The sequence below is a fragment of the Anolis sagrei genome, chromosome 3 (genome assembly GCF_037176765.1).
Source record: "Anolis sagrei isolate rAnoSag1 chromosome 3, rAnoSag1.mat, whole genome shotgun sequence".
NCBI classification, from domain to species: Eukaryota; Metazoa; Chordata; class Lepidosauria; order Squamata; family Dactyloidae; genus Anolis; species Anolis sagrei.
Genome location: NC_090023.1, coordinates 197436050 through 197463055, shown reverse-complemented (window position 1 = coordinate 197463055; position 27006 = coordinate 197436050). Strand labels below are relative to the sequence as shown.

General features: G+C 38.4%; 1 protein-coding gene across 2 annotated transcripts in view; it reads left to right on the top strand.

The window, feature by feature from the left end:
- The first annotated feature begins 1672 nt into the window (after nt 1-1672).
- ZRANB1 (zinc finger RANBP2-type containing 1) overlaps nt 1673-27006 on the top strand; it is a 45597-nt gene continuing 20263 nt past the window's right edge. Inside the window, exons 1-2 of one of the 2 annotated variants that reach the window (XM_060768605.2) lie at nt 1673-2018; nt 15633-16483. In XM_060768605.2, coding sequence (XP_060624588.1) covers nt 15670-16483 — 814 coding nt within the window. In that variant the 5' untranslated portion in view covers nt 1673-2018; nt 15633-15669. Of the gene's footprint in view, nt 2019-2083; nt 2148-15632; nt 16484-27006 lie in introns of those variants that run through there. The other variant, XM_060768606.2, reaches the window with a different exon arrangement.

Here is a 27006-nt window from a genome sequence, read left to right as displayed (position 1 = left end):
ACTATGCGGATCTTCGTTTCCAGTGTGATGTCTCTACTCTTCATTATTTTATCAAGATTGGTCATTGCTCTCCTCCCAAGAAGTAAGCGTCACCTGATTTCCTGGCTGCAGTCTGCATCTGCAGTAATCTTTGCACCTAAAAATACAAAGCCTTTCATGGGCTCCACGTTTTCTCCCTCTATTTCCCAGTTGTCAATCATTCTTGTTGCCATAATCTTGTTTTTTTTAATGTTTAGCTGCAACCCAGCTTTTGCGCTTTTTTCTTTCACCTTGATTAGAAGGCTACTCAGCTCCTCCTTGCTTTCGGCCATCAAAGTGGTGTCATCTGCATATCTAAGGTTGTTAATGTTTCTTCCAGCAATTTTCACCCCAGCCTTGCATTTGTCAAGCCCTGCACATCGCATGATGTGTTCTGCATACAAGTTGAATAGGTTGGGTGAGAGTATGCAGCCTTGCCGTACACCTTTCCCAATCTTGAACCAGTCTGTTGTTCCATGGTCAGTTCTTACTCTTGCTTGTTGTTCATTCGTTCAGTCGTCTCCGACTCTTTGTGATCTCATGGACCAGCCCAGGCCAGAGCTCCCTGTCGGCCGTCGCCACCCCCAGCTCCTTCAAGGTTAGTCCAGTCACTTCAAGGATGCCATCCATCCATCTTGCCCTTGGTCGGCTCCTCTTCCTTTTTCCTTCCACTTTCCCCAGCATAATTGTCTTCTCCAGGCTTTGCTGTCTCCTCATGATGTGGCCAAAGTACTTCAACTTTGTCTCTAGTATCCTTCCCTCCAGTGAGCAGTCGGGCTTTATTTCCTGGAGGATGGACTGGTTGGATCTTCTCGCAGTCCAAGGCACTCTCAGAACTTTCCTCCAACACCACAGCTCAAAAGCATCTATCTTCCTTCGCTCAGCCTTCCCTAAGGTCCAGCTCTCACATCCGTAGATTACTACTGGGAATACCACGGCTTTGACTAGGCGGATCTTTGTTGCCAGTGTGATGTCTCTACTCTTTACTCTTGCTACTTGGTCCTTATACAGATTCCTCAGGAGAGAGACAAGGTGGCTTGGTATGTCCATACGACCAAGAACTTGCCACAATTTATTATGATCCACACAGTCAAAGGCTTTGGAATAGTCAATGAAGCAGAAGTAGATGTTTTTCTGAAACTCCCTGCCTTTCTCCATTATCCAACGGATATTGGCAATCTGGTTTCATTCCTCTGCCTTTTCTAAACCCAGCTTGTACATCTGCCAACTCTCTCTTCATGTATTGCTGGAGTCTTGTGAAACTTAGTGCAGGCCAAAGCTCTCTCCTCGAGTACCTAAGATAGAGACACATACGCCAGTGGTGTAACTAACTACAGCCTTTATGGGGAGGAAACAAACGTTCCTCAATTGCTCTGAACAGGCCATTGCGGCCTTGTTTACTTGAGGCGTGCTGAGCTAGGCCTCGGCCTTTCCCCTCACGTATGTGTGTTGTGTAGAGAGATATATATGGGCAGTGTTATTATGCCTTTCGGGAGGGGGGGGGAAGAGACGCCAAGGAGGGGAACTGAGGAGAGCGCCCCCCCTGCAGCCTCTTCACAATGAGGCGTCCCAAAGACTGGGATGACATCAGTCGCTCGTCTCCAAAAAGGCGCGTCCCCATTGGCAGGGAAGGCTCCTCCCGCTAGCCAATCAGCGCAAGGGAAGGCATCAAGTCGGGCGGGCTGACGTGCGAGCTCCCGTCTCTCTCTCTCTCTCCGCCGTACGGGGGTTTATTTTGCTTTGGGACACTCCATCCGCCGCCGCCATTAGGTCCTCCTCCTCCTCCCCCTTTTGGCCAAAGTGGTACCGCCCTCCCTTCGACTTCCCACATCCTTTTGCCCTCCCAGAGCCGGAAGAAACCATGTCCTGAGCGCGCGCGGGGGGGAGGCTGGGGTGGGTGGGAGGCAGGCAGGCGGGCGGCTGGCGGAGGGGAATGGGCCGCAGCTGGTGCTTCTGAGGAGGCCGCCGCCGCCGCCGGATTAGAAGAACGGCCCTGGAAGGTAAAGTAGAGCTCTTCTCCTCCATTATGGGGTTGTTTGTGTTGGGGTCGGGATTAGGGAAAGAGGAGGAGGAGGAACAGCAGAACCTACCTTTCGGGACTTCGAAGCTTCCTGAGGGAGATGGACTTGGTGAGGCCTTTCTTTGAAGGAGGAAAGCGGGGGGGGGGGGGGGTTGCACTTTTGGGGGGAAAGGGGGGTTTGTGAAGGGCCTCCCCCTGCTTTCCTCTTCGCCATTTCAGTTTAATTTGGTTCCTTTTGGCCTCCCTTTTTAGTCAGGGTAAAGGATGCCTTAGAAAGGCCGCTCCTTTAGAAGAGCTGGACCCTGCCCTGTCCTCTTTCCTTCAAAACAACATTGTATTTCAAATAGGAGAAGTTCCTGGGCTGTCCCTTGTGAGAGTCGTGCCTCTACCTTTCCCCCTTTGAAAAACAGTCCTAGTTTGTTTAAACTAGGATTTTATCTTCTGAGAGTTGTACCTCTTTTCCTCTTTAAGAAACAGTCCCATTTTGTTTTAAATAAGAGATGTTCCTGGGCATTTATCTTGTGAGAGTTGTACTTCTTTCTGTCCTATCTCCTTCAAAACAACATTGTATTTCAAATTATTGGATGCTCCTAGGATTTTATCATGTGGGAGTTGTACCTCTTTCTTTTCCCCTTTAAGAAACAGCCCCATTTTGTTTAAAATAGATGTTCAAGGGCTTTTGTCTTCTGAGAGTTGTACCTTTAAAAAAACACTCCTATTTTGTTTTAAATGGAAGTTCCTGGGCTGTCTCTTGTGGGATTTGTACCTTTTTCTTTTCCCCTTTAAAAAACAGGCCCATTTTGTTTAAACTAGGAGATGCTCCTAGGATTTTATCTGCTAAGACTTCTGTCTCTTTCCCCCCCTTTAAAAAACAGTCCCGTTTTGTTTTAAATAGAAGTTCTTAAATGTTATCTTGTGAAAGTTGTACCTCTTTCTTTCCCCTTTAAAAAACAGACCCATTTTGTTTAAACTAGGAGATGCTCCTAGGATTTTATCTTGTGAGAGTTGTACCTCTTTCTTTAAAAAAAACACTCCGATTTTGTTTTAAATCGAAGTTCCTGGGCTTTATTTTGTGAGAGTTGTCCCTCTTTCTTTTCTCCTCTGAAAAACAGTCCCATTTGGTTTAAAATAGGAGAAGTTCCTGGGCTTTATCTTGTGGGAGTTTTATCTCTTTCTTTCCCCTGTCCTCTCTCCTTCAAAACAACATTGTATTTCAAATAGGAGATGCTCCTGGTATTTTATCTTGTGATCGTTGTACCTCTTTCTTGCCACCTTTAAAAACAGTCACATTTTGTTCAAATTGGGCCTGTTCCCCCCCCCCCCCATTTCTGGGGTTTTTGTCCTTGAAAGGTTTTTGCTTGGGTGAGGAAAGGGATCTTTTCGAGAGAAAGGTGATTTTCTAAAACTTTTACGTTGTGGTGGTGGGGAGCTGAGCAAGAGGCCCTATCACCCCTGCCATGTAGTGAAGTTTGGAACTGCATTGAGCTGTATTTTGTGAGTCTACACTCACCATATAATGCAGTTCCAAACTGCTTTTTCTGGCAGTGTCGATAAAGGCCAACTATTACAGGGAGGCTGTGCTTGTGTTTTGGATGTAATGACATCACCAGCCTAGTCCCTTGCGAGGATTTGGGATTTGGAGGCACCTGCCCTGGAGGGATGCTGCTGTTGCAACTGCCTTGTTGTTTACCAGGAAATGCAGCGCATGACGGTGGCTCAGCCAAGGGTTGGCTTTCTGAATTTTTAACAGTATTAATGCGTACCTGATGTTGTACTGAGTCACTTGCTGCCTCTCTCAGGCTTTCTGGAGGAAACCACGAAGTATTGCAACTCTTGTTTTGCTTGCCTTGATGCTGGTGCGACGGCATTTAAAAGACGCTGTGGTTTGCCTTGATGGCATCACTTCTGCATTCAACAAGGAAGGGGGGATTTGCTACAGTCAATGCTTGGTTATGGTCCACCCACTACATCCGTCAGCAATGTGTTGAATTCAGCTTGGCATATGCATCAGAGGGATGTTTCTGTGTGCATAGTTATCCACATTTAGTGCTGCAGTCCCTACATCTTACTACAGTGAGGTCATACCTCTTCCATCTTCCGCCCCTCCTCTTCCTCATTTATTCATAGATGATAACCTGTGTCTGACTCTCTCTTCCTCTGTTACAAATATGATGCAAACACTGCTTGTTTTAATGACATGGTAGTTAAATTATTCACCATTGCTTAAATAATGAAATCAACATCTAGTAATCCATATCAGTCTTTCACAGCAGTAGCTCTTTAGACTGTATGTTTCTTCAGTTTGAAAGAATTGTATACCCCTCAAACCTTGTATCTTGCAGTCCTCTTGTTGAATTTGCATGTGTTAGGGGATTTAATTAATAGACACATATCTTTTGTATTTTACTCCTTCTTCTGATCTTTAGTATATTACCCATACCACCACATAGTAGCATTGGTGAGATGAGAACAGAATACCTCCAAAGTCAGTCGAGTTTATGCCTTGCAGTTTTGTAATCACACATTTTTGGTATGACCAAGGGATTGTTTTCCAGCATGTCATGAGTAATGACACTATAACTGTTCATTCTTCTGATTGCATATTATTGCTTTCAGGGTCAAATATCTACCTACTTTTTTGCAATCATATCATGGTGCAATTGAAAACAAGTTACATCCCTTTAAATAACAGGATGCATTCTGCCCAGTCCTAACCATTTATGGATTTAGAACACAACCTTTATTACCAACCAAACATGGACACAAAGTCTCATCATTTATTTTCATTAGAATCAGTAAAGGTATGAATTCATGCAGATTTGTTTCCTTTTGTTTTTCTGCTTCTTGATTCTGTTTGTGAACTTCTGTTTGATATTTGTATGCCCGCTTAAATCAGTAAGACAATCATAACCACATTTTTCAAGTTATTTCAGTTTATTTCTGTTTGTTGAATTCTAAACCTTCTGCATGGATTTAAAAACAAAACTAGTTCGCTCTTGTTGAAACAGAAACCAGATAATGTAAGATCACAATGAAAACATAAAATGCTACAAATAGTGAAATAAAAGAAATAAGCAGAAGAAATGAAACAAATTTTGTAGGAAAACACAAAACAACTTGCAGCCCACATTTAAGTCTTCCTTAAAGTGATGGTTGTTAATTTGACATCTGACAATGTTATCCTCTTTACAAATCTATGTTGCATTTCAATCATTTAACCACATCCTGAGCTTTTAATGATAAGAACTGGAACCCTAAATTATGCTCAGAGGGGCAGCCTAAATGACATTAGACTGATAAATTCTAGAAGCAGCATTCTAGAAGCAACATCTGAGAACTGCCCCAGCAAAATGCTAAATACAACATTTAGATGTATAGAAAAGACAATTGTTGTCCATTATTTTTGTAAAGCAAGTTTAAGTAACCCCCATTTCCAAATTATTCTCCATTTTAAAATATAGAAAAATACAATAGCCCTATCCCTTTTTGTGGTGTCATTTTTTATGATTACAGTTACCCACAGTGAACTGTGATCTGAAAATATTCTATAGTGCCGCTGCCCCCCCCCCCCCCCGCTTTATCCACACTCGCTTTCTGTGGTTTATGTTTCCTGTGGTCAACCACCGAAAATATCACTGATATAGAGTTTGGTATCATCTGCGGTTCCAGCCATCCCTGGGTGGTCTTGGAACGTTATCCCTCTGGATAAGGGGGGTCTACTGTAATGTACAAGATATATTAATAACTTGCTAAGTACTGCTAAAATAGTAATAAAAAGCTCTGTATTCCTTTGAAAAACTTTTGGAAAAGTTGCATGACAATATTATCTGACTAAAAAAGAAATATAGTTAATTTTTTAAATTGTCACTTGTGGGTTCTAATTACATAAGCTTTATATTAGGTACTTTGTTGATTTTATTTCCATATAGAAGCCCACAGTTCCATTATTTATAGCTCAGTTTCAAAACAATCTTTAATAGAAGTAGTGATGTCGACTCAGTTCATTCTCTTTGGTATTTAACTAGGCCTTCTGCTCATGTGAGAGTAGTGTTTACAGGGAGGGAGGAAGTGACCTCCTAGCAATTCAAGCTAGAGTGAAATAGCTGTGTTGGTATGTATTATTTCTGTTATGCTGGGATATCATTCTTTGTCCTTAGCTGTTTAATGAGAAGCGTCATTCTGTGTGACCTTAGACATTGCTAGTAGGTCACCATTGAGTATACTAGTGGAACTTGAAAAGCAGTCACCTTTTGAATCTTGTTAATGTTTCACATGGCAGCTGCTCAGCAGTGGGTGTAAAAGGAAAGGGAATAAATAAAAAAAACCTAGATGACTTTTTAAATTATTTATTGTATCATGTTGAATAGTACAGATTGACTTCTAATTGGCTGCAATGTGGTACTAGTTTTAATTTTAATGTTTGTCAGGTTGCCAATTTGGACAATTCCTTCTGCTATTCACTGCATTTTATTTGTACATGTAAAAATACGGTGGACTCAGTCATGTCTATTGACTTGGATAGTGAACTAGTCTCCTAGAAGTAAATTGTATAATCACTTGTATTGCAGGTGAGAAATTTGTTCATAGGTTATAGTGTCCAATAATGAATGGATTGCTTAAAAACCACAGAAACATTTTTATTAGTATAAAGTAGAGATCGTTTTACTTATCCTGATAATTTTAGTACCGAGAGAATTTGAAATGCTTATATTCTTTGAGTAGATTTTAAAAAGCAGGTTGCTATATTTGTTTGGTAAATGAGTCAATGAATGCATGCTATTTATCAGAAGTGAGCAGTATTACAATATGCTTGTACTATATTAAACAGAACAAATCTGTTTCTTTGGAATGATATTGATGAAGACATCCTACAAAAAAGGCACAAAGTCTTAATGTTTTCCTTGTTGGTACATTTCTTTTTCAGTTCAGATGTGATGGAAGTATTTACACAGTTTCTTTAAGGCTAGATAGTCTACTATTTCAATTAAGACAAAGTCTTCTGGCAAAAGGCAGTAATTGATAAGCCCTTTTTTTGACAAAATCAAATCAAATCATGCTTGTCTCTACTGTTCTGGAACCCATTGGTTCTACAGCAGCTAATGAAGAAAAAACAGTCCCTTTTTAGCAAGGCAGAAGGTTAATATTAGGAGAAATGCTAGGTACAAAATCATAGAGGAGGTTTAAATTAGGAGTGATTACTCAAATCAAAGGTATCTGTTACCTCAGTGGTAGTATTGGAATTGATCTGAATTTGATGTGCCTGAAGGAGTGAAAACTTTGCCAAAAAGAATGCCCTGTAATGCCCATTTGGTTTTCATTAGAAGAAAAGAGTGCCATTGCAGAGGGATTCTTGATATTATATCTACAATACTAATAATTTCATTGGAAAAATATATTGAAGTTAATGCTTAAAGATTGAAATCAGATTAATTTCACGTAGAACTTGGGCATACTACAATGATGAGCAATAAATATTAGCCTATTATTACTCTCAATAATTTCTTACGCAAATACTTCTGAATATTTACTTTGTCTCTTTCTCTGGTTCTGTATCTGAAGTTTGATTTCAGATATGCTTCTGACCTGTCAAGAAATCCACCTTCCTTGGCATTTCCTTCTATTTAGTTTTGCATTGACTTCATGCAGGTCATCTTATCTGACAGTTGGTTTGAAATGTGTGTGGAAAAGCTATATCTGTGATCCTGAGTGCATTACCAATATATGCTATCAGATGACATTGCTATGGTGGGGTTTGTGTTTTCTGTTTTACTCTCAAATATTAAAATTGCTTATTTGCTTTAACGTTGTGTTCTTCCTTGTTTTCTTTTAATCTATTCTGTGACACATTTCTTATTTATTTGGCACTTACCCGTAGTTCAATTCGGCTAATTTCAGCAGTAACCAAATGCCAAGAGGACTCTGCCAAGCCATCTTGGTACATGTTGCATCACTATCCACAATCTGAAGGTAGCGTAGGAGTAGAAATATATTGAACTACAGCTATTTCTGCCAAATTGCTAGATTCTTCCTTTCTGCAAATCGTGAAAATGTTGTGATAAATGAGTATTCAAGCACATAGTCTTCATATTAGGGTTAAAAATGTGAAAATAGTCTGAACTTTGTTGCTAGGAGACAGTAATAATTGAACATCTGCTGTCTAGAGACAATTAATGGATGGACAATTTTCTGATTGAAAAGTATCTTTAGACACATTTTGTATTTGGTTGTGAAATAATGTAGCTATATACTCACAAGAATATTGTGATGCTGGTTTACTCTTTGAATTCTTTGAAATGCAATTAAAACGTTCACCATGTGCCATATAAAGTAAGTTCTTTTACACTTTTTGTTAATATCATTCAGTAGTTGGTTCATAAATTGCTACTCATATGTTATTTATATCAGAATAATAAGAATCTGAACTCATAGGCTTTATAGTAGAAAGTTCCAGAGACTTATAGTCTCTTCATGGTTGCAGATAATGACAAGCTTTATTTCCAAGTATATGGAAAATAGAGGTACTATGAAGAGTGTGGCTTGTAGAAGAGGCCATAACGGAAACTCTGGATAAATTAAAATGAGTGTTTTCGTTCTATAGTTATGGGAGTTGTACTATATAGTTAATGGTTTTCATGTAAGACAGAATCTGGAATCCATAGTAGTTTCTTGAATGCTGGAATAATTACCTACACCACTTCTTCTTAGACTGTGAGTCCTGACTCCAAATGGGGTCCCCTTAGTTCAATGTTGGGATTTTGGGGAAAAAATCGCAATAGTAAAAAGTTTCTGAACACTACCTAGTGGCTGTTTCCCATTCCAATCAAAGAAAATATTGGGTTGTTGTAGGTTTTTTTGGGCTATATGACCATGTTCTAGAGGCATTTTCTCCTGACGTTTCGCCTGCATCTATGGCAAGCATCCTCAGAGGTGGTGAGGTCTGTTGGAACTAGGAAAAATGGGTTTATATATCTGAGAATGACCAGGGTGGGACAAAGGACTCTTGTCTGCTGGAGCTAGGTGTGAATGTTTCAACTGACCACCTTGATTAGCATATAATGGCCTGACAGTGCCTGGAGCAATCTTTTGTTGAGAGCTGATTAGATGTCCTTGTTTGTTTCCTCTCTCTTGTTGTGCTGTTCTAATTTTAGAATTTTTTTTAATAGTGGTAGCCAGATTCTAATGAGAAGTAAATGTCTCTGTCATCATTTGTTCATTTTCATGGTTTCCTCCTTTCTGTTGAAATTGTCCACATGCTTGTGGATTTCAATGGAAGAGTGAAAATGAAGAGTGAGCAAATAGTCTGTCAAGGTACTTGAGCAGTATTTAGCTATCACCTCTCACCATTCCATTTATGAAATATCTCAATGGGATTATAAAATCATTTCTGGTTTCATAAACTCCAAATATATTACACTGGATACAGATATTCTGTGTTTCCACAGCCCTGTTCCATTTGTCATATAATATCAGGCAGTTCTTTAATTAAATCACTTTGTGGCTTATTTTTTAAGGAAAGGTCTACATCAAATATAAGCTTACCTACCCTGGAGGCACCAAATTCTGTTTGATCTTGGAAACTAAGCAGGATTAGGTTTTGTTATTACTTGGATGGGGGAACCACCTAGGAATACTAGAAATTATATGCAATATTTCAGAGTAGGCAATGGCAAAGCACACTTGAGGATCATTGCTTACAAAAACCCTATGAAATGTATGGGGTCCCCATGTTGACAGGCGACATACAGAAATATCAAAATTATCCATCTGAGAATATGTAGGCAGGAACTATTGACTGTGCCTCTTCAATGGTAACAATATGATCAAGCAAAATTGTAAGGATGGCTCATGCACAATGAAATCTTAAGACACAAGTTTTGTTAGAAGCAAAACCTCTTTAGCAAATCTCAAGAAGCTTTTGAGAAACAGTTTACAAAAATGTTAAATTTTCAAAATGTAAGGGATAATCTAATGAGAAGTAAATGACTCTGTCATTCATTCTAATGAGAGAGAAAAGTACAATTTTCTATTGACATTAATAAGACTAAATAATTAACTTTGTTTTAAATGTTCTTTTTTGGGAGGATGCTAGGTCTGTCATACTCTGAAAAGCAATCATGAGCCATAATGAAAACTCTCTGAACTTTAAATTTGCTCATAATTGCTTGCACTTCTGTTTCGTTGTCCCCCTCCCCTTTTAGGTGGTTATGATTGCTATGAATTCTGACATAACTTCTTTTCTCTTCATTTCTGTGTGACTTCTGTGGCACAGAGAAGACATCCCTTTATACTTTTGTCCACTTAGAAACTAAATAAGAAAAATATGAACTGGAGAAAGACTTGATTCTCCCTGCTTCTGCTTTGTCATAGCAGTAATTCAAGTGTGTTACACACATTTAAAAATCATATTCAGGCAGTTGCCTCTGTAATCTAGACATACAATGTTCCTAGTGATTCTCTTAGTCTGTGTTCCTCTTGGTCTCAATGTGGTTCAAAAAAATCTTGACTTTTATGCTATAGTTTTCAAGAAAATCCAGATTTTGTGGTGTGTGGCTGGCCTTCCATGGCTTGATTGCATTGCTGTGGAGTTGAGAGGAGGTGTTAGAATTGAGTTGAACAGTTGGTGGGAGGTAACCTGAGCCACATGTGATTCTTTAGTATTGTGCAGAGAAGAGTAAGGAAGACATGGATCATTAGGAAAGGAGTTTTAAAATGTGGCAGCAGAAGGGGAAAGTCTTTATGGTGGAAAGGTGGTAAATGGAGAGAGGGATTAGCATTTTGGCAAGACATGAAAGGGCTGGTAACACTGCAGTAGAAGGAGTAAGGTGAAAAATATTATTGGTTTATTTTTGTATGCCCTGCCTTTCTCTCTATGGGGACTCAAGGTGGGTAACAATTCTACATTTTGATCATACTTTTAAAAGCGTAGTACAAAAATAAAAAAACAATTATATAATACAGTGTGGATTATGTTTAAAAACAGATTAAAATAAAATAAATAAACTTAAAATAGTATTTAAAACACACATTCCCCCTCACTTTTCCACCAGCATGTGGCTGGTGGAATGCCTGCTGACAGAAGAACGCCTGCTGGCAGAAGAAATTCTTGATCTGCTTGCAGAAAGCCAACAAGAATGGAGCCATCTTGATCTCTCTTGGGAGGGAGTTTCACAGTCTGGGAGCAGCCACCAAAAAAGCCCCCTCGTGTTTCCACCAAAAGCACTTGAGAAGGTGGTGTGACAGAGAGAAGGCCCTCCCCAGTAGATTGAAGATGTCTACCTGGTTCTGAGTACTTTTCAAAGACAACCCCATGCAGGGAGTGGTCCAACCAGGATATAACAAAGGCATCTACCACCATGGCCAGATCCAACTAGCTTTAATTATGCAATAATGCGAAAGCATTCCTGGGCACTGCTGATACCTGGTCATGAGTTTACAGCTGAATGCAGGAGTACCTCATAACAGGAAATATGTATATTCACATGCATGGCAGGGGAAGAGAAGTAGGTGTGACGACACCATGTGGCAAAAAAACAACACAAAGGTTTTCAGATTGTTGATAGCTCCCTTACACTGAGGTGAGTTCACTAGGGGAAATGCTGCAAGTCGTTTCTGGTGTGAGAGAGTCAGCTGTCTACAAAGACATTGCCCAGGGGATGCCCAGATGTTTTACTATCCCCCTCCGGCCCATCCTCTGTTTGGATATCAGCCAGCAAGCCAATGCCTTAAATCAAGAAACAGCTTCCTAAGATCTACAGAGATACTCACAGGAACATGTCAACAAGTGAGAGTCCAAAAGTGGCAGACCAAAACCCAGAACCTCAATCTGTGGCTGATACCGAATGAGAAATTCCCTCCTGGGCACACAGAAGACTGTACGGCTTGGAAGGTGCTGAACAGACTGTGCTCTGGCACCACGAGATGCAGAGGCAATCTTAAGAAATGGGACTGCAAAGTGGAGTCCACGACATGCGAATGTGGAGAAGAGCAAACCACATACCACTTACTATAATGCAGTCTGGGCCCTGCCACATGCATAATGGAGGACATTCTCACAGCGACACTAGAGGCACTCGAAGTGGCCAGCTTTTGGTCAAAGGACATTTCGTATAATGCCAAGGTTTTTTGTTTTGTTTTTATAAACAATATAACTGCATTTTCAATTCGCTTCTGGCACGATAAATTTAAAAAAATACTAGGCGAAAATGTGTGGCAATCTCACCATGGTGTGTGTGATGTTGTTGGGGTCACTGCATGGGTCTATGTGGTCCAGGAAAATGCATGCAAAATTTCCCTTCTAAGCATGTAGTAGGTGTGTCTGAATAGCTATAATCAAGTCACATAAAACTTATTTTGAACCAAAAAGATTGCTTAACAAATAAATAGTTTCCTTGCAATTTGGATTACAGTTGAAGATATAAAAGGCAGTATATTTTCATGCATAAATCTATAAGAAGAACTTGGAGAAAATGCTTTTGAACTAAAACTCAATCCTTCAGCCAGCATGGCGGTGGAATTTAGAGGGGGGGGGGGAGGGAGATTTTCCTAACTTCTGTCAATATGATTAAAGTTGACTATTGGACAGATCAGATACTTGACAGAAAAATAAATATTTGCAAAGCAGGATTGATTTTTTTTTTTAGTAAGTTCACTCTAAAAATAGTGGTGGGCAAAATGCAGTCTTCCAGATATGGTGTTTCAACTCATACCATTCCTTACCATTGGATGCTGGTTAGGGGGTTCTGTGAATTGTAGCCCTACATCTGGACAGCCATACCATCCCTTTTGTATCTTTTGATCTTGTTAGTGAGTAAACTTTTTAAATCTATATAGGTTTAACAGTTAAGATCAGACATGGCCCTGGACCTTTATGCAAGGCTTCAGGCCTGTTTTTGTAGCCCTTGAGTCCTCCAAACTCTGCAGATCAGTACAAAGTGAATTACATCTCCTGGAAGGCCGCAGGACTAACAAGTTTGCTTTCAAATAAATTACATTGTCAAACAGGTTATACTGTACTGTTCAGCATAACTTGTCCTCCTTTAAAACCAAAAGTGGACTTTCAACCACTTCTAATTTTTGTACCAATCTTTTTTGGTAGATTGTATTGCTTCAGAAGGGTTACAAATGCAGAAAATAGACCAAATTTACTTCAATTGCCAATTTCTTCTCTGTAGTTTTGAGTATTGTAAGAAGAACTGTGCATTGTATAATTTTTTTGACCTAGTTCCATACAGGAAAAGAGTTCAGTACACTGCTATTTCAGAATTTCTGTCAAAGTCTCTTTATGATACATCTGACCTGGAGTGAAAGTTTGGGGATGATTGAAGCTATTGCCCTTTGCTAGAACTTTTAAATGGTGCTAATTTTGAAACTATTACTTTCTTTTTCTTAACCTTGAATACTAGCAAGGTAAGCATTCTCTGAACGTTTTCTATCTGTGATCTTTATAATACAGTAGTGCACAATTTCTTATCATTGTTGTTTCCATGTTTTCCATATAAATTAGTCCAGTGTTCTGAAACTCATTCAAAATGCTTTTAAAAAGGTGCCTTCAGGTTGTTCCCAACTTACAATAAGTTCTACCCTATAGTAGCATTTTCTGTGTGCTTAAAGATGAAATGTCAAAACTGCAAGACTCAAATTTATGTGTTTTAAAAGAAAACAGAATTTTATGTGACTGGGGAAAAGGGCAACTTCTCAGAATTTGGAATATAGTCAACGGGGCTGTGGGAGGGGAAATTTAAATTGCCCTTGTACTTCTTTGTTTTCTATACCACATATACAAAATTAGACATAGGAATAAGATCTTAATGCTCCAGCATTTGTGGGTTTTAAAAGCAAACAGAAATCTGTGTTGACTTTGCTACATATAACAAAGCCTGTTCAGGTCATAGGATCTCTATGCTTAGTGGACCATACCTGAAACTGAGGTGACTTTCAAAAGTAGCTGGTGATAGTCACAGATACCTTACCGAGTACTGCATGAACCTTGGATAGCTATTTGATTATTTAACATATGGAGAGTGACTGTATAAAGATCTGACTTGGCCATTGTACATATATTTTGCAGTGTGTCTATCACACATTACTGTGTAAACTTCTACAAAAAAATAGTTTTCACATAAGAAGTCCATACTATTTTTAAGCAGTGAGAAAATGCTAATCACAGATGAGGAAATATAGTCCCCCCCCCCCCCCACCTCGATACCAAAATGCTTGGATGCTGAAGTAACATTACATACAATGGTTTATTATAAATAGTGATCCTTATATAAATTGGCAAAAACCTTTTGCTTTTTCTGGAATTCTAAAAAATACACTCAAACTATGGATGATGGAATCTTGATGAAGAATCTTTGGAGGGCCGACCAATGGGAAACCACATCTTTCCCTACGAAGCTACGCAATCTCTTAAGATCTCCTGGGGAGGCCCTTCTCTTGCTCCCACCCCTGTCACAAACACAGTTGGTAAGAGATGAGAGAGAGGGTGTTCTCGGTGGAGGCCCCTCTGACTCTGGAACTCTTTCCCCAGGGAGATTAGACTGGCACCCACCTTGTCCACCTTCTGGAAAGAACTAAAGATGTTCCACTGTGCCTTTGACTAGTTAGTTCCTCAAATAATTCTGGCTCCCAATTTGATCAATAATCAGATCTTACACATTACCATTACCCCCTTTATAGACATAGTGCTCTCCTTATATGACCCTCAAGGTCCTAATCCTGTCATTTTCCTTTACCACTTTATCCATCAATCCTATACTTTGACAAGTGATTTGCACCAGTCGCCCGCTCAAACTCAGTACTGTGCACTATTCAGACCATTGAAGGTTGCTAGACGTTCACATTCGCCATGTTGTTTTATATTGTTTGAAATGTTTTTATGAATTTTGTTGTTATATTTTAACTAGGTTGAATCTCGGGCTTGTCCCCATGTAAGCTGCCCTGAGGAGATGGAGGCAGGGTACAAAATAAAGTTGTTGTTATTATTATTACTATTATAAACTGCAATTTACCAAAGATCATTGCATGTTCAAAACTGAAAGCTGAAACTTGTAATCATCCATCTTTCTTCACATGAAGGAGGAAAAAAGGGAACAAGGGTGTACATGATTCTGATGCTTGTCTTGCCGTGGTTTATTAAAACCAAAACAAAGTTGAATAACTTTACATGGACTTGAGTCAATCTCTACCCCCCCCCCCCCTCTCAGGCTTTCTGTGGGTGCGTCAGGTCCTGAAAAATGCTTTAAAAATAAATGAAATGGGGACATAAGTCAATATCTGGGGTTTCTTTTTCTTAAATTATTTTTCTTAAAATCTTAGAGGTATTTGAATTTGTTTAAACACAAAACCTCCGCAAAAACTCCTTTCAAAGGCCTCTAGAACCAGAAACTCCTTTTAACATTTTTGAAAAGCATATGGGTTGCAAAAAAGCTTTAGAGGTCTTCTGAGCTATACAGACCATGCTTTGCTCATTCCTGAATTGGTCAAAAGCTTTGTAATTAATTACTTTGCTGAAATAATCTGAAGAATTTTTTCCACTTATTTTGACTGATACGTAATATATGTGTTCTAATATATTCTTAATTTGTTTTTAAAGCTTTCTGCCTGGAACAATCTACTTCAAGGAGTGCAGGATGACAGAACGTGGAATAAAATGGGCTTGTGAGTATTGTACATATGAAAACTGGCCCTCTGCAATCAAATGTACCATGTGCCGTGCTCAAAGACCTAGTGGAACTATTATTACAGAAGATCCGTTCAAGAGCGGCTCAAGTGATGTTGGTAGAGACTGGGATCCTGCAAGTATTGAAGGAGGCAGCAGCCCTTTGATATGTCCAGATTCCAGTGCAAGACCAAGAGTAAAATCTTCCTACAGTATGGAAAGTGCAAATAAGTGGTCATGCCACATGTGCACATACTTGAACTGGCCTCGTGCAATAAGATGCACTCAGTGCTTGTCTCAACGTAGGACCAGGAGCCCCACAGAATCCCCTCAGTCTTCAGGGTCTGGTTCAAGACCAGCTCCTTTCTCTGTGGATCCTTGTGAGGAGTACAATGATAGAAATAAACTGAACATGAGGACCCAGCATTGGACTTGTTCTGTTTGTACATATGAAAATTGGGCTAAGGCCAAAAAGTGTGTTGTGTGTGATCATCCAAGACCCAACAACATTGAAGCAATAGAATTGGCAGAAACAGAGGAGGCTTCTTCAATAATAAATGAGCAAGATAGAACTCGATGGAGGGGAAGCTGTAGTAGTGGTAATAGCCAAAGAAGATCCCCTCCTACAACCAAACGGGAATCTGAAATGAAAATGGACTTTCAGAGAATTGAGCTGGCTGGAGCTGTTGGCAGTAAAGAAGAACTTGAAGTTGACTTCAAAAAACTAAAGCAAATAAAGAACAGAATGAAGAAGACTGACTGGTTATTTCTCAACGCTTGTATTGGTAAGTTAGATTTTATGTTCAGGAGAAGTGCAGTATATATTGATCATCACATGAGACTCATACCTTAAAGCTTTATATAGGTTGATATCAGGATTACAACTAGATGATGAGGGTAAAGTTACATTAAGTGCATGTAAGGTTTTTGAGATGGAAAAAAATGTCAAAAGTATTTCTCACTAGGTGTGCTTGTGCTTTAGCAACTGCAAAAATAAAATCCTATTTGAAGAACTATCTGGATAGACATATGGGTAAAAAAGGTAAGTATTTCACTTCTAATAATTGATGTAATTGTTTTATAACAAAATTCTCCTAATATGTAAAATTTCCTTAATTTAAAATGTGAGGCTCATATTGGAATGGCAAGACATGCCTTGGGACAGTAGCTTCAGTTCATAATTCTTCATAAACAGTATAGATGTTATGTAGATGTGAGGTAGTTAAAAGTCATGCCGTGTCCTCATGTTCAGATATGTTGCTTCTTGGTCCTAAACATGTTACTATATTGTCAAAATAGAATTCATGCTTTTAAAATCTTTAATACAGTTGACACAAGTGGAAACCTTTCCCCTGAAGCTAACCACAACACCACAGTGTTTGATTCTTGTGTTTAGAGCTAGGGAAGGAAAGATAGAAATTCAAACAAGGATAGTAAGATATTTAGCAATAAAATAAGATCAAGAAAGCCATATAGATATGTATGCATGTAACAATTGAGAAAATAAAATAGAAAAGCGATAAACCACTTGGAACTAGTGAAGTAGATGCTTCACATTTTGATGTATTCTTGTTTGCAGCTTAAGTTCTGATGGCAGGTTTGAAGTTTAAATTTCAAAGGTGTGGTTTTCCTGAAAGCAAGAAGAGAAAACTGCCATAATTCATCAGGAAAGATTTGTAAAGGACTAGAAAACAGGAGAGGACACATTAGACCACTGCTTCTAAGATCTTTAAGGGAGGGAAAAAAGATGGGGAAAAGCAAAATGCTTTCTAAGATAACAATGTTAAGATTCCTGTAGCAAAAAGGTAAAAATCAAGTCTCTTGATAGCCTTATTAATTCTGGGCCCAGATGTGCCAGTACACTCAGCTAGTAAGAAATAAGTAGAAAAAGCTAGATAGTAACATACACTTTAAAAAATAAATCTGGAACCATCTTCCATAGATCAGTTCATGCTCAGATATCAGGGGCAGATGCATTTTAACAAAACTGTCATTCTGGTGGCAGTAAGTAGGAGTAAACTAGCTGTTCTTAGATGACAGAATAAAAGGCTTCTTCCACATCAAGCATAAGACCATTATGGAGTCTTCCCTATTACATCAAGAAGCAAATATTCTAAAATATAAATTAGTATACATGAAACACCACAAATTTGCTTACAAATACACATGCACATGGTTTAAGGTTAGAGCCTTTTGAAAGAATTCAAGACATGTGAAAGCCTATACATATTCAAATATCAAGTTGAAATTAATCAAGTAAATCCTACCTCGTTTGTATCTCAAATGTGTATAACGATTTGCAAAAAATCCATTACAAATACTTGATCCATTATAGCAGAAAAGATTTTAAAGTAAAGTATAGTAATTGAAAATCAAGGCTTTCCCTATTGACAAAAATGGAAAACATTACAGTTCTATACATCTGTAGATGTTTGCAGCTTTAGTTTGAGTTAGAGTTTGGATCATTAACCTTGGTTTAGTTGTTAATTGTGGATTCAGAAACACATCTGATTTTATTCTTAATTGCTCTTGGGCATGGATGAGGAGCTTAATGAGGTGGGTCAGTGGTAGATAATTCGCCTCCCTTTGCAGGTCTAATAGCATTGGATGTAACTACACACTCTATGTAATGTGATTTGTTATGTAGGGCTGTCTTCAACATCTGGTATTTTTCCCAAAGAGGAAAGGATGGGTAGTTGAAACCAGCCTTAACCAGGGGTTGGATGCAAGAATCCCCCTGCAGCCAGTTTCTGAATCACCCTGCTGAGAATGAAGCTTTCCAGAAATCTTGTGCATGATTCAACAACCAACTGCAGAAGTGTTTCTGAAACTGTACTTTAAGCCAGGGAACCTGCTTCCCTGTATGCATATTTGCCGAAATAGATGAAGCCTGCATTCAGTGAAGCCACCCCAGTATACTTTAGATGCTATCTGTAAGACTGCTCTTGCAGCAGTGAGCTAAGTCAAAATTTAAGTGTTATTCATCACATTCTGCCCTATCCTAAGAAGATGTAGGGCAAGTGAAGTTGGCTCTCTGCTTTACTCGGCGTGGATATCCCTGGCTCGCATGCCTTTCCATTTGAGAGGCTGCGGGTGGGCTTGAAGAATCCTGCTCTTATCTCTGATTTGGAGAGCAAATGATGCATGTGGTGTGTCTTAGAGAGAGGTAAATGCTTCCTTTAACATCCTTGCAGGCTAGTTGGAGAACATTTCTCCATTGGAGGTTCCCATCTGTATTAAGGCAAAGGATATAGACAGTTTTATCCAAAGTTCATGAACAGAATATTTCTTTTAGTATTAATGAAAAATACACATTGAATTTGAATGTAGAACTTGTGAATTGGTACTATTGTCTGTAACCAATTTTGTACCTCTGAGTTTTGAGAGCCTTGATCATAAGATAAAGGAATCGAACATGTCTCATCTTTGTAATATATTCGTTCAAATCTTGTGATTTTTTTCTTCCAAATGAATGAAGAATTCTGCATATCTACACTGAAACAAACTGTTTAAACATGCCCAAAAACTGTATTCAAAAACACAACCTTTCCCATGTTTAAAAGGAGCTTTATTGAAAAAATCAGTACTGCACGTCATTGTAACGGGAATATTTTTTGAGTACATATGCATGAAATAAGAATTTGCTATAAAATGCTCAAGTTGTGGAGACTTTGAATATCTGCAAAATGTGCACACTTGTTTAGCCCTCTAAATGTTCTTTGTTTGTACGAGCTTGTAGAAAGTTCTTACAGTTAGAAGTTAACAACATGCATGCTACTAATTCCCACTCCCTAGTCTGCAATGCAGTAGAAACACTTGATCATATTGCTTCTTCTTTTCTAGTTGAGTGCTTGTTAATTTTATATTTTCCTTTGGCTCTCTGGGCTATTTACTAGTTGCATTTCTGCTTCTGGTAACATCAGATCACACTGTGTACTCTACAAAGACTCGTGTTTGAGAAGTATCCTGGAAAGATGAAACTGGCTAGTGAAATCAGCATGTTTATCTGGTTTTCAATAAGTATACAAATGTTCAGAATGCATCACAACTGTGGTTGTTAGTTTAGGTTTAGGTGTAGTTTAGGTGTAGAAAAATTGAAAGTGTCAACATTTTTTAAATCTGTATTAGTACAGTTCCTTTGATTTCCCAAAGGAATTTGCATGTTGTTTCTTACCCTTGGCTCATACTGGAGATTTGTGGGATGTTAGGAGGAGATCTTGTTACAGCAGTTGATGATAGCAAAGGAAACTCTGTCTGTATTACCTGTCACAAAGTCACACAAATTAATATTGCGAGTACCGAAACTTTAGTCCTCATGCTTAAGCTGATATGTCATCCTGGTGGCGTTATGAATTCTTAAACTCGCAGTGGCATGGTATATATATTACCCTGGCTGTAGTTTGGTTCTAAGTCATGCTCGTAGCAGAGAATGAATTAACTATGACTCTAAGAGACATGTGCCTCTCTACAGTCACTTCATTTGTGATATAAAAGTGGCCTGTGCCATTTTTAGAAATCAGCAGGTGTAGTAGGTAATTAACTTCTGCTTTTATTAAACCCCCTAACCTTGCTTATTTATATTCCCAAGATGACACCAATAATAGTGTCAAGCAATTTCCATTTCTATAAGAAAGTTAAAAGTAGGCATTTCACTAAGATCAAGGTTGAGGTAATATGATACATGTATGGGAACTGTGTTCTGAATGACTGAAGTACTTTCCAATGAGTTGGCTTGAATGCTTAATTATTGATATATTCAGAGCTATTGGATCATTCTGTGTCAACATGTAAATCAGTAGTCAGTCGTTTTTTGTAACCTTTACATCACCTTAGTTGTCTTTTAAAGCTGTGGATAAACTATTACTTCATTATAGATAAAATAATTTAAATGACTGAATAGTGTTCTTTGGCTTTGATAGGACTGGCTTCAGACCTGTAGGTTTCCATAGTTAGCATATTCCACAATACAATAAATTGAAGTCTACTAAGCTAAACGTAGCAAATCAGACATAGTGTGATCTCCTATTTCCTTAAAAGTTCTCAATTTTATATAGTTGGACAGCAAAACTTGAAAGACATAGCTACCTAGATGAAGTGCCAGGCTCCTGTAGTGATCTGTGTTCAGTTTAATGACTTGCAGATTATGGAGACATATCGAAATGCTACTTAAGATGTCTAATAATATTGGTGTTGAAATGCCCAAACATCATGCAAAGAGATCTTGGGGCATTTTAAAGACTAACAAAAAAGTTTGTAGCATTACATTTTGTTGGCTGCTTCATCAGATTCATGGAGTGAAGTGTCTGTGGATGAACATTTGTATTCATAAATGGGTGGTGTGTATTTATGTGAATATATTGAGTGCTGGCCGTGCAGCAAAATAAAACAAAATACACAAAAAGCACCATATTTATTGGCCAACCAAATGCTCAAAATAAATCATGTAAACTTTCAAAGCTTCCACTGGCTTCTTCACCAGGTAAAATGTGCTTAAAATCTTATATGACAAGAAAAGTGATAGTGTTAGAGTCACAGGTCTGCATTTTATGTTTTTTTTTCTGTTGTAGTTCAGTTTTTCCTGAGGGATCTCAATGCAGGCAGAGGCTACTCCTGTCTTGGCCATGTGGAAGACAAAGTAACTCCATGAACAGCAGTAAAGTAACTCCTCTTGAATTCCGCGTGTCTGTCTTTTGTGAAGCCATAGGCCTCTTTTCTAGGCAGAGAACATTGAATTTTACTGGACATGCTTGTTTCCTTCATTTTTAAATTTTTGAGCAAACTTTAACGTTGCTGTGCTTCTACATTTGGGAAAAAAATCCCTTTTAGGAAATCAGTGGAGCTTCAAAAGCTTGCATGATGTGTTTTGTGCATTTTGTTTGGCTAGCTAAGGTATTGCTCTTTTGTGGCTTTTGGCTTAATTATTGTGTGTGCAAATAGTAATAGAAATCATAAAGTTTTGGGTAAGATGATGAGGTGACAGGTGCATTTTTAATGAAGGTCACTGACAGAACTAAAGTGGGAGAAAGGATATTGCCTGAAGTCAAGATGCATAGATAACTGTAAGAGTAGTTGAGGTTTTGAAATGTTGTTTGATACTAGATGCAAACCAGAAAAGAGATGTGAGGTGTTATAGGTTATATTTCAGAGGAAGGAACTGGTAAAACCACAGAAAACCCTGTAAATGCATAGGGTCAACATAAGTGGACAGGTGACTCAAAGGCAAATGCATAAAACATGGAAATGAGAACTTTCATGAGGCTAGGCTGTTAACTAGTATTAGTATGTGTACTGTGCCAGGAAATCATTGTTTCTGTTCAATCACCTGTCATTGCATTAGTTTGGGGATGTATCCTGATTGTCCCATTTCTCTTTCTTTTTTAAATGTTTGTTTTCAGTAACTGCTCTGAAGTCTGAGATCTCAGATAGGATGTCTAGGAAGATTGGTGTATACTCCAACTGCTTTTTGTGTATGCTCATTCCTAAAATCTGATTTATGTCCATTTAGCCTCTGTTTTAGAGATTGGCCTGTTTGTGCAAGGCCAGAAGGGTAGAATGACATTTTAAGGCCCTGAACAAGGATATAAATTAAACTAATTATAAAAACAAGATATTAGTATTTAAAGGGTCCATCAATTCATAGCTCCATTTGTAACAAAATAGGAAAACCATTAAAAGTGGCACCCCGGGTGGCACAGTGGGTTAAACACCTGTGCCGGCAGGACTGAAGACCAACAGGTCGCAGGTTCGAATCCGGGGAGAATTCAGATGAGCTCCCTCTATCAGCTCCAGCTCCTCATGCGGGGACATGAGAGAAGCCTCCCACAATGATGATATAACATCAAAACATCTGGGTGTCCCCTGGGCAATGTCCTTGCAGACGGCCAATTCTCTCACACCAGAAGCGACTTGCAGTTTCTCAAGTCTCTCCTGACACGACAAAAAACAAACAAACAAACAAACAAAAACACACAAACACACACACTGAAAGTAAACATATAACTTTCTAAATAATTTAAACTTTAAAGTTTCTCAAGTTGCTTCTGACACATTAAAAATGGGAACCAGTCATTCAGTAGAAGTATGAAAATATTACTACATTTAGAGATTTTAAATTACTTTTGTGGTACAGTGCTAAGCATAATAATACATTTAGCTGGAAAGATGTTCAAATACAGTAAAAAGTCAAACATTGACATTTGGAAATTTTAAAATGAGAGGCAGGGAGAAGTTGATCGACTTGCTCATTGATATACAGCTCACGTAGTCTGCGACACTGTATCTTTGTTTTGGCTTGTAATATGTCCATATAGGTTCATTGATTTCAAAGCTGTGAGTGTTTTCACAAAACCAACCCAACCCATACTGAGAAGTGATAATGTAACCTTACATAAGACCTTCAGAGTAATTTTTGAGGTGACATCCACTCACATCCTGTCAGCCCTTATATAATTGATCTAAAATAAGTTCTCGCTTTTAACATCTGATGCTCATTTTCTACTCATTTTGTAAAGTAGTTTAGGGAAATTGGCTGTATTCCTATTTTCAGAATTCTCCTAATTTTAGGAAATAGGTTTACAGCACAAATTTATTTTCTCTTATTTTTTGTCCTTTGGTTGTATTAATTTGTTGCTGTTCATTGTCATAAATGGAATTTTAAAGCCATTACAAAAATAATTTGTTGGTCTTATGTGGAGGGGAAGGAATGCATTTTTGTCGCAGAACAGGTATGCATTAAATAATATGATTTTAAGAGATGATGTGCATTTAAAAAAAATCAGCATATTTTCCATATGTACTTTATGGTCCTAATGCTTTTCCTAGTCATGTTCATCGGGTACCAGTACTTGCTTTTTAATCATCTGACAAGAATCTGTCCTGTGTCTTTGGTGATACTTAATTTTTGTGTGTGTAATTTTTGTGTATGCATACTGTAGAATTAATGCAGCTTGACTACCATTGCTCAGTGCTGTGGAATTCTGGGCTTGTAATTTGGTGAGGCAACCAGCACTATTTGACAGAGAAGACTAAAGACCTTATAAAGCTACAACTCAACTCCTGTGATTCCATAGCTTTGGGTTATGGCAGTTAAAGTGGTTTCAAATGGCATTGTTCTACCATGTACATGCACCCTGCTTAGTTTCTAAACTGCTCCTTTATTTTGCTTTTCCTTGATTTTGATCTTAAATTTTAGATGAGCATCTTAGTTCCTATTCTTACTAGAAATGCTTTCTGTTGCTGGAGCAGAATGGAGAGGGAGGAAGAAGCAGATTGAGAAGTGGTTTGGCTGACCTCTTCTTCTTCACATTTCAGAGTGAGATGCAGGCCTTAATTGGGAAATAAACCACACTTTCTCTCTTCTGATCTGCTTATCACCCAGTGTTTTTAAAGGCCAGTGCAGAGTTCTTTTTAGTGAGGGGAGAGCCAGAATTCTCAATTTTTTGTCTTTTCCACTGCTTAAAAAAAAAAAAAGCCAAACTGTTTTTTTGTTTGTTTACCCACTTAATCATAAGTAGCACCAGAAACTGACCATTAGGCAAAGACCATTTGTTATTGGTATGTATGGTGAACTTAATGCCTTGCACACTAACCATTAGTGTAGAATAGTGATGGTTGGCAGGAGTGGTGTAATCTCTCCTAAAGTTCCTTTCCTATTCAGATAGTGTCCCTTTTATTGTGTTATATGTAGGAAATGTTGTTATTAGTGTAGAGGCTGATAGTATTTATTTGGATTGTGACTCTTAACGGTAAAACTATTTAGAAAGGATAAGAACTTTTTTATAATATAGTAACACTCTGTTACATTAAGTTCTGCTTGTCTATATTTGTCTGAATTTGCTTTTAATTACTGCATTTTGATATTAATATCAAGTTGTTCCCAAAGTCAGCTATCGGCCACCAGGGAGCAAGCTACTTTGAAAGCCAGGAAAAGCATGACCAGGTTTGAAGGCAATAACAGAGGCTTATTCACCTGGCCAGATGGATAACATAACTGCATAATCACTAAAGGAACAAACATAACTTCTAGAGCAGTGCTTTTCAACCTGGGGTCCCCAGATGTTTTTGGCCTACAACTCCCAGAAATCCCAGCCAGTTTACCAGGTGTTAGGATTTCTGGGAGTTGAAGGCCAAAAACATCTGGGGACCTCAGGTTGAGAAGCACTGTTCTAGAGCAAGGTGCAGTACATTTTATACAGTTAGCAGTTACTCAAATCTCCTACTCCCTCCCCTGGTTGGTCAGGAGAAGTGCCTCCTATGATCCGCTGCCTCATTCCTCGAGACTTCTTCTTGACATCACAGATTGGGATGGAGAGGAAAAGAGAACAACTGGGATTGGTGGGGTTCAAAATTAAAGGTTTGTCATTGTGCCCGCCTCTGAGGGTAAAGGCCCCATTGTCCACACTTGAAAGAATTGGTATTTAATTTTGCACTAATGTACTTTGGAAGCTTGGAATAATCTCTGCACAGAGAGTGAGACTTGGGAAACCAGAAAGTCAATCAAATGGGTAAACAAAGTTCTTGATGAGTTCTGGGAGTTGCTGGCAATCTGTCTCTCATCAGGGAGTCCACTGAAAGTATCTGTATTGTTTCTCAAGACAGCCATATAGTCCAAAGTCACATGAGCACTGCATAATATGTTATGATGTTTGATAAGCTTAGGTCTAATGGATCTTGTGCTGGTCCACTGTACAGCAGGGGCTCAGTTGTAGAAACAGAATGGTAACATATTGGAGCTGACAGTTCAATTATGCAAAATTTTGGAATAGTGAAGAAGTTAGAGAATAAAGGAAAGGGAAACCCAATAAACAGAGAGAAAAAGCTGGGTCTGTTTTGTTAACTAAATAAATGTATGATTTAATATACAGGCAGTCCCTGAGTTACAGACACTCGACTTACAAATGACTCATAGAAAGGATAAGAAATCTATTCCTCGAAAGGGGAATTCACCCCTGAAAGAGTTATCATGGGAAAAGGGGTCTCTATTGAAGCTTTATCAACAGTCCTTGTTTCAAAGCCCAATTTTTCAAAATCCAATGATCACAGGGACAGAAGATGAGGTGAAATATTCTAAAGAGAGTCACAGACAGCAAAACAAACACCACAGAGGTATTAACCTTTCCCTATGCTATCCAAAGCTTCTATCTATCTATCTATCTATCTATCTATCTATCTATCTATCTTATCTATCTGAAGTTACACTGAAAAGCTGTATCTGTTCTGACTTGCAAACAAATTCAACTTAAGAACAGACTTACAGAACCTATTTTGTTTGTAACTTGGGGAATGCCTGTATATCTGTATGTATAGGTGTTTCTTGGGGTGACAGAGTTAAGGAGAATTTTATGTTTTTGTTTTTATTTCTCTTGAGGCTGAGAGGGTGGGGCTTGGGAAGTGAGGGAAAGGTGAATAGACACTGCCTAATCTTGACTCCAGGGGTTTTCTCAGAATCACAAAAGGAGAGTTGATCAGATTAATATGTTAGAGCTTCTGAATGTTCTGTTTCTGAACAGTTTCCCAAGCACATTTTATATCAAGTTTCTTTGGGTGCCCAGAAATATGTCTGGTTGTACTGTGGTTTTTTGTGTATACATGTGAATCTTCTCTCTCTGTTTATTAATAAAGCATACACTTGAATTTAGGAAAGCCTAAAATGTTTTGTCAATGCAAACCTCTATAAGATGTGTGGCCATTGTCTGTGATTTGGGGGGGGGGGCATTGAATCCATCTAGGAATGTTTGGAGTTGGACTGGGACTGAGACCCAGCTAAAACCTGTAAAAATATGTTTTAAATTTATAGTTATTATTTTAAAAGATTGGGGGGGGGGGGTCAATTTTTCGATAGCAAAGTCAATACAAAATTATGGTATGGTATAGTATACGGTATATTATACGGTATATACGGTATATTATACGGTATATAGTATACGGTATATAATTAGGTGCACTTTTAACTGTTTTTAATTATATTTGTTTAATGTTTATACATCCTAGTTTATTGTCTAATTGGTTTATCCCCCATCTCAACGTTTAATTTTTCATTATAAGTTTATAGCTATTATTGTGTATTATTTTGTATTATTCCTGATGCTGTTTGTTACTTTATAAGTAATTGAATCTTTGCCATTTTTGTGTTGTTTGGGAGAGAGGTACAGTCTAGAAATAAAGTTTTATTATTATGAACTTCCCAGTGGTGCAATGGGTTAAACCCTTGTCCTGGCAGGAGAGTGAGTTGAGCTGCCTCTGTCAGCTCCAGCTCCCCATGTGGGGACATGAGAGAAGACCCCCACAAGGATGGTAAAACGTTAAACAT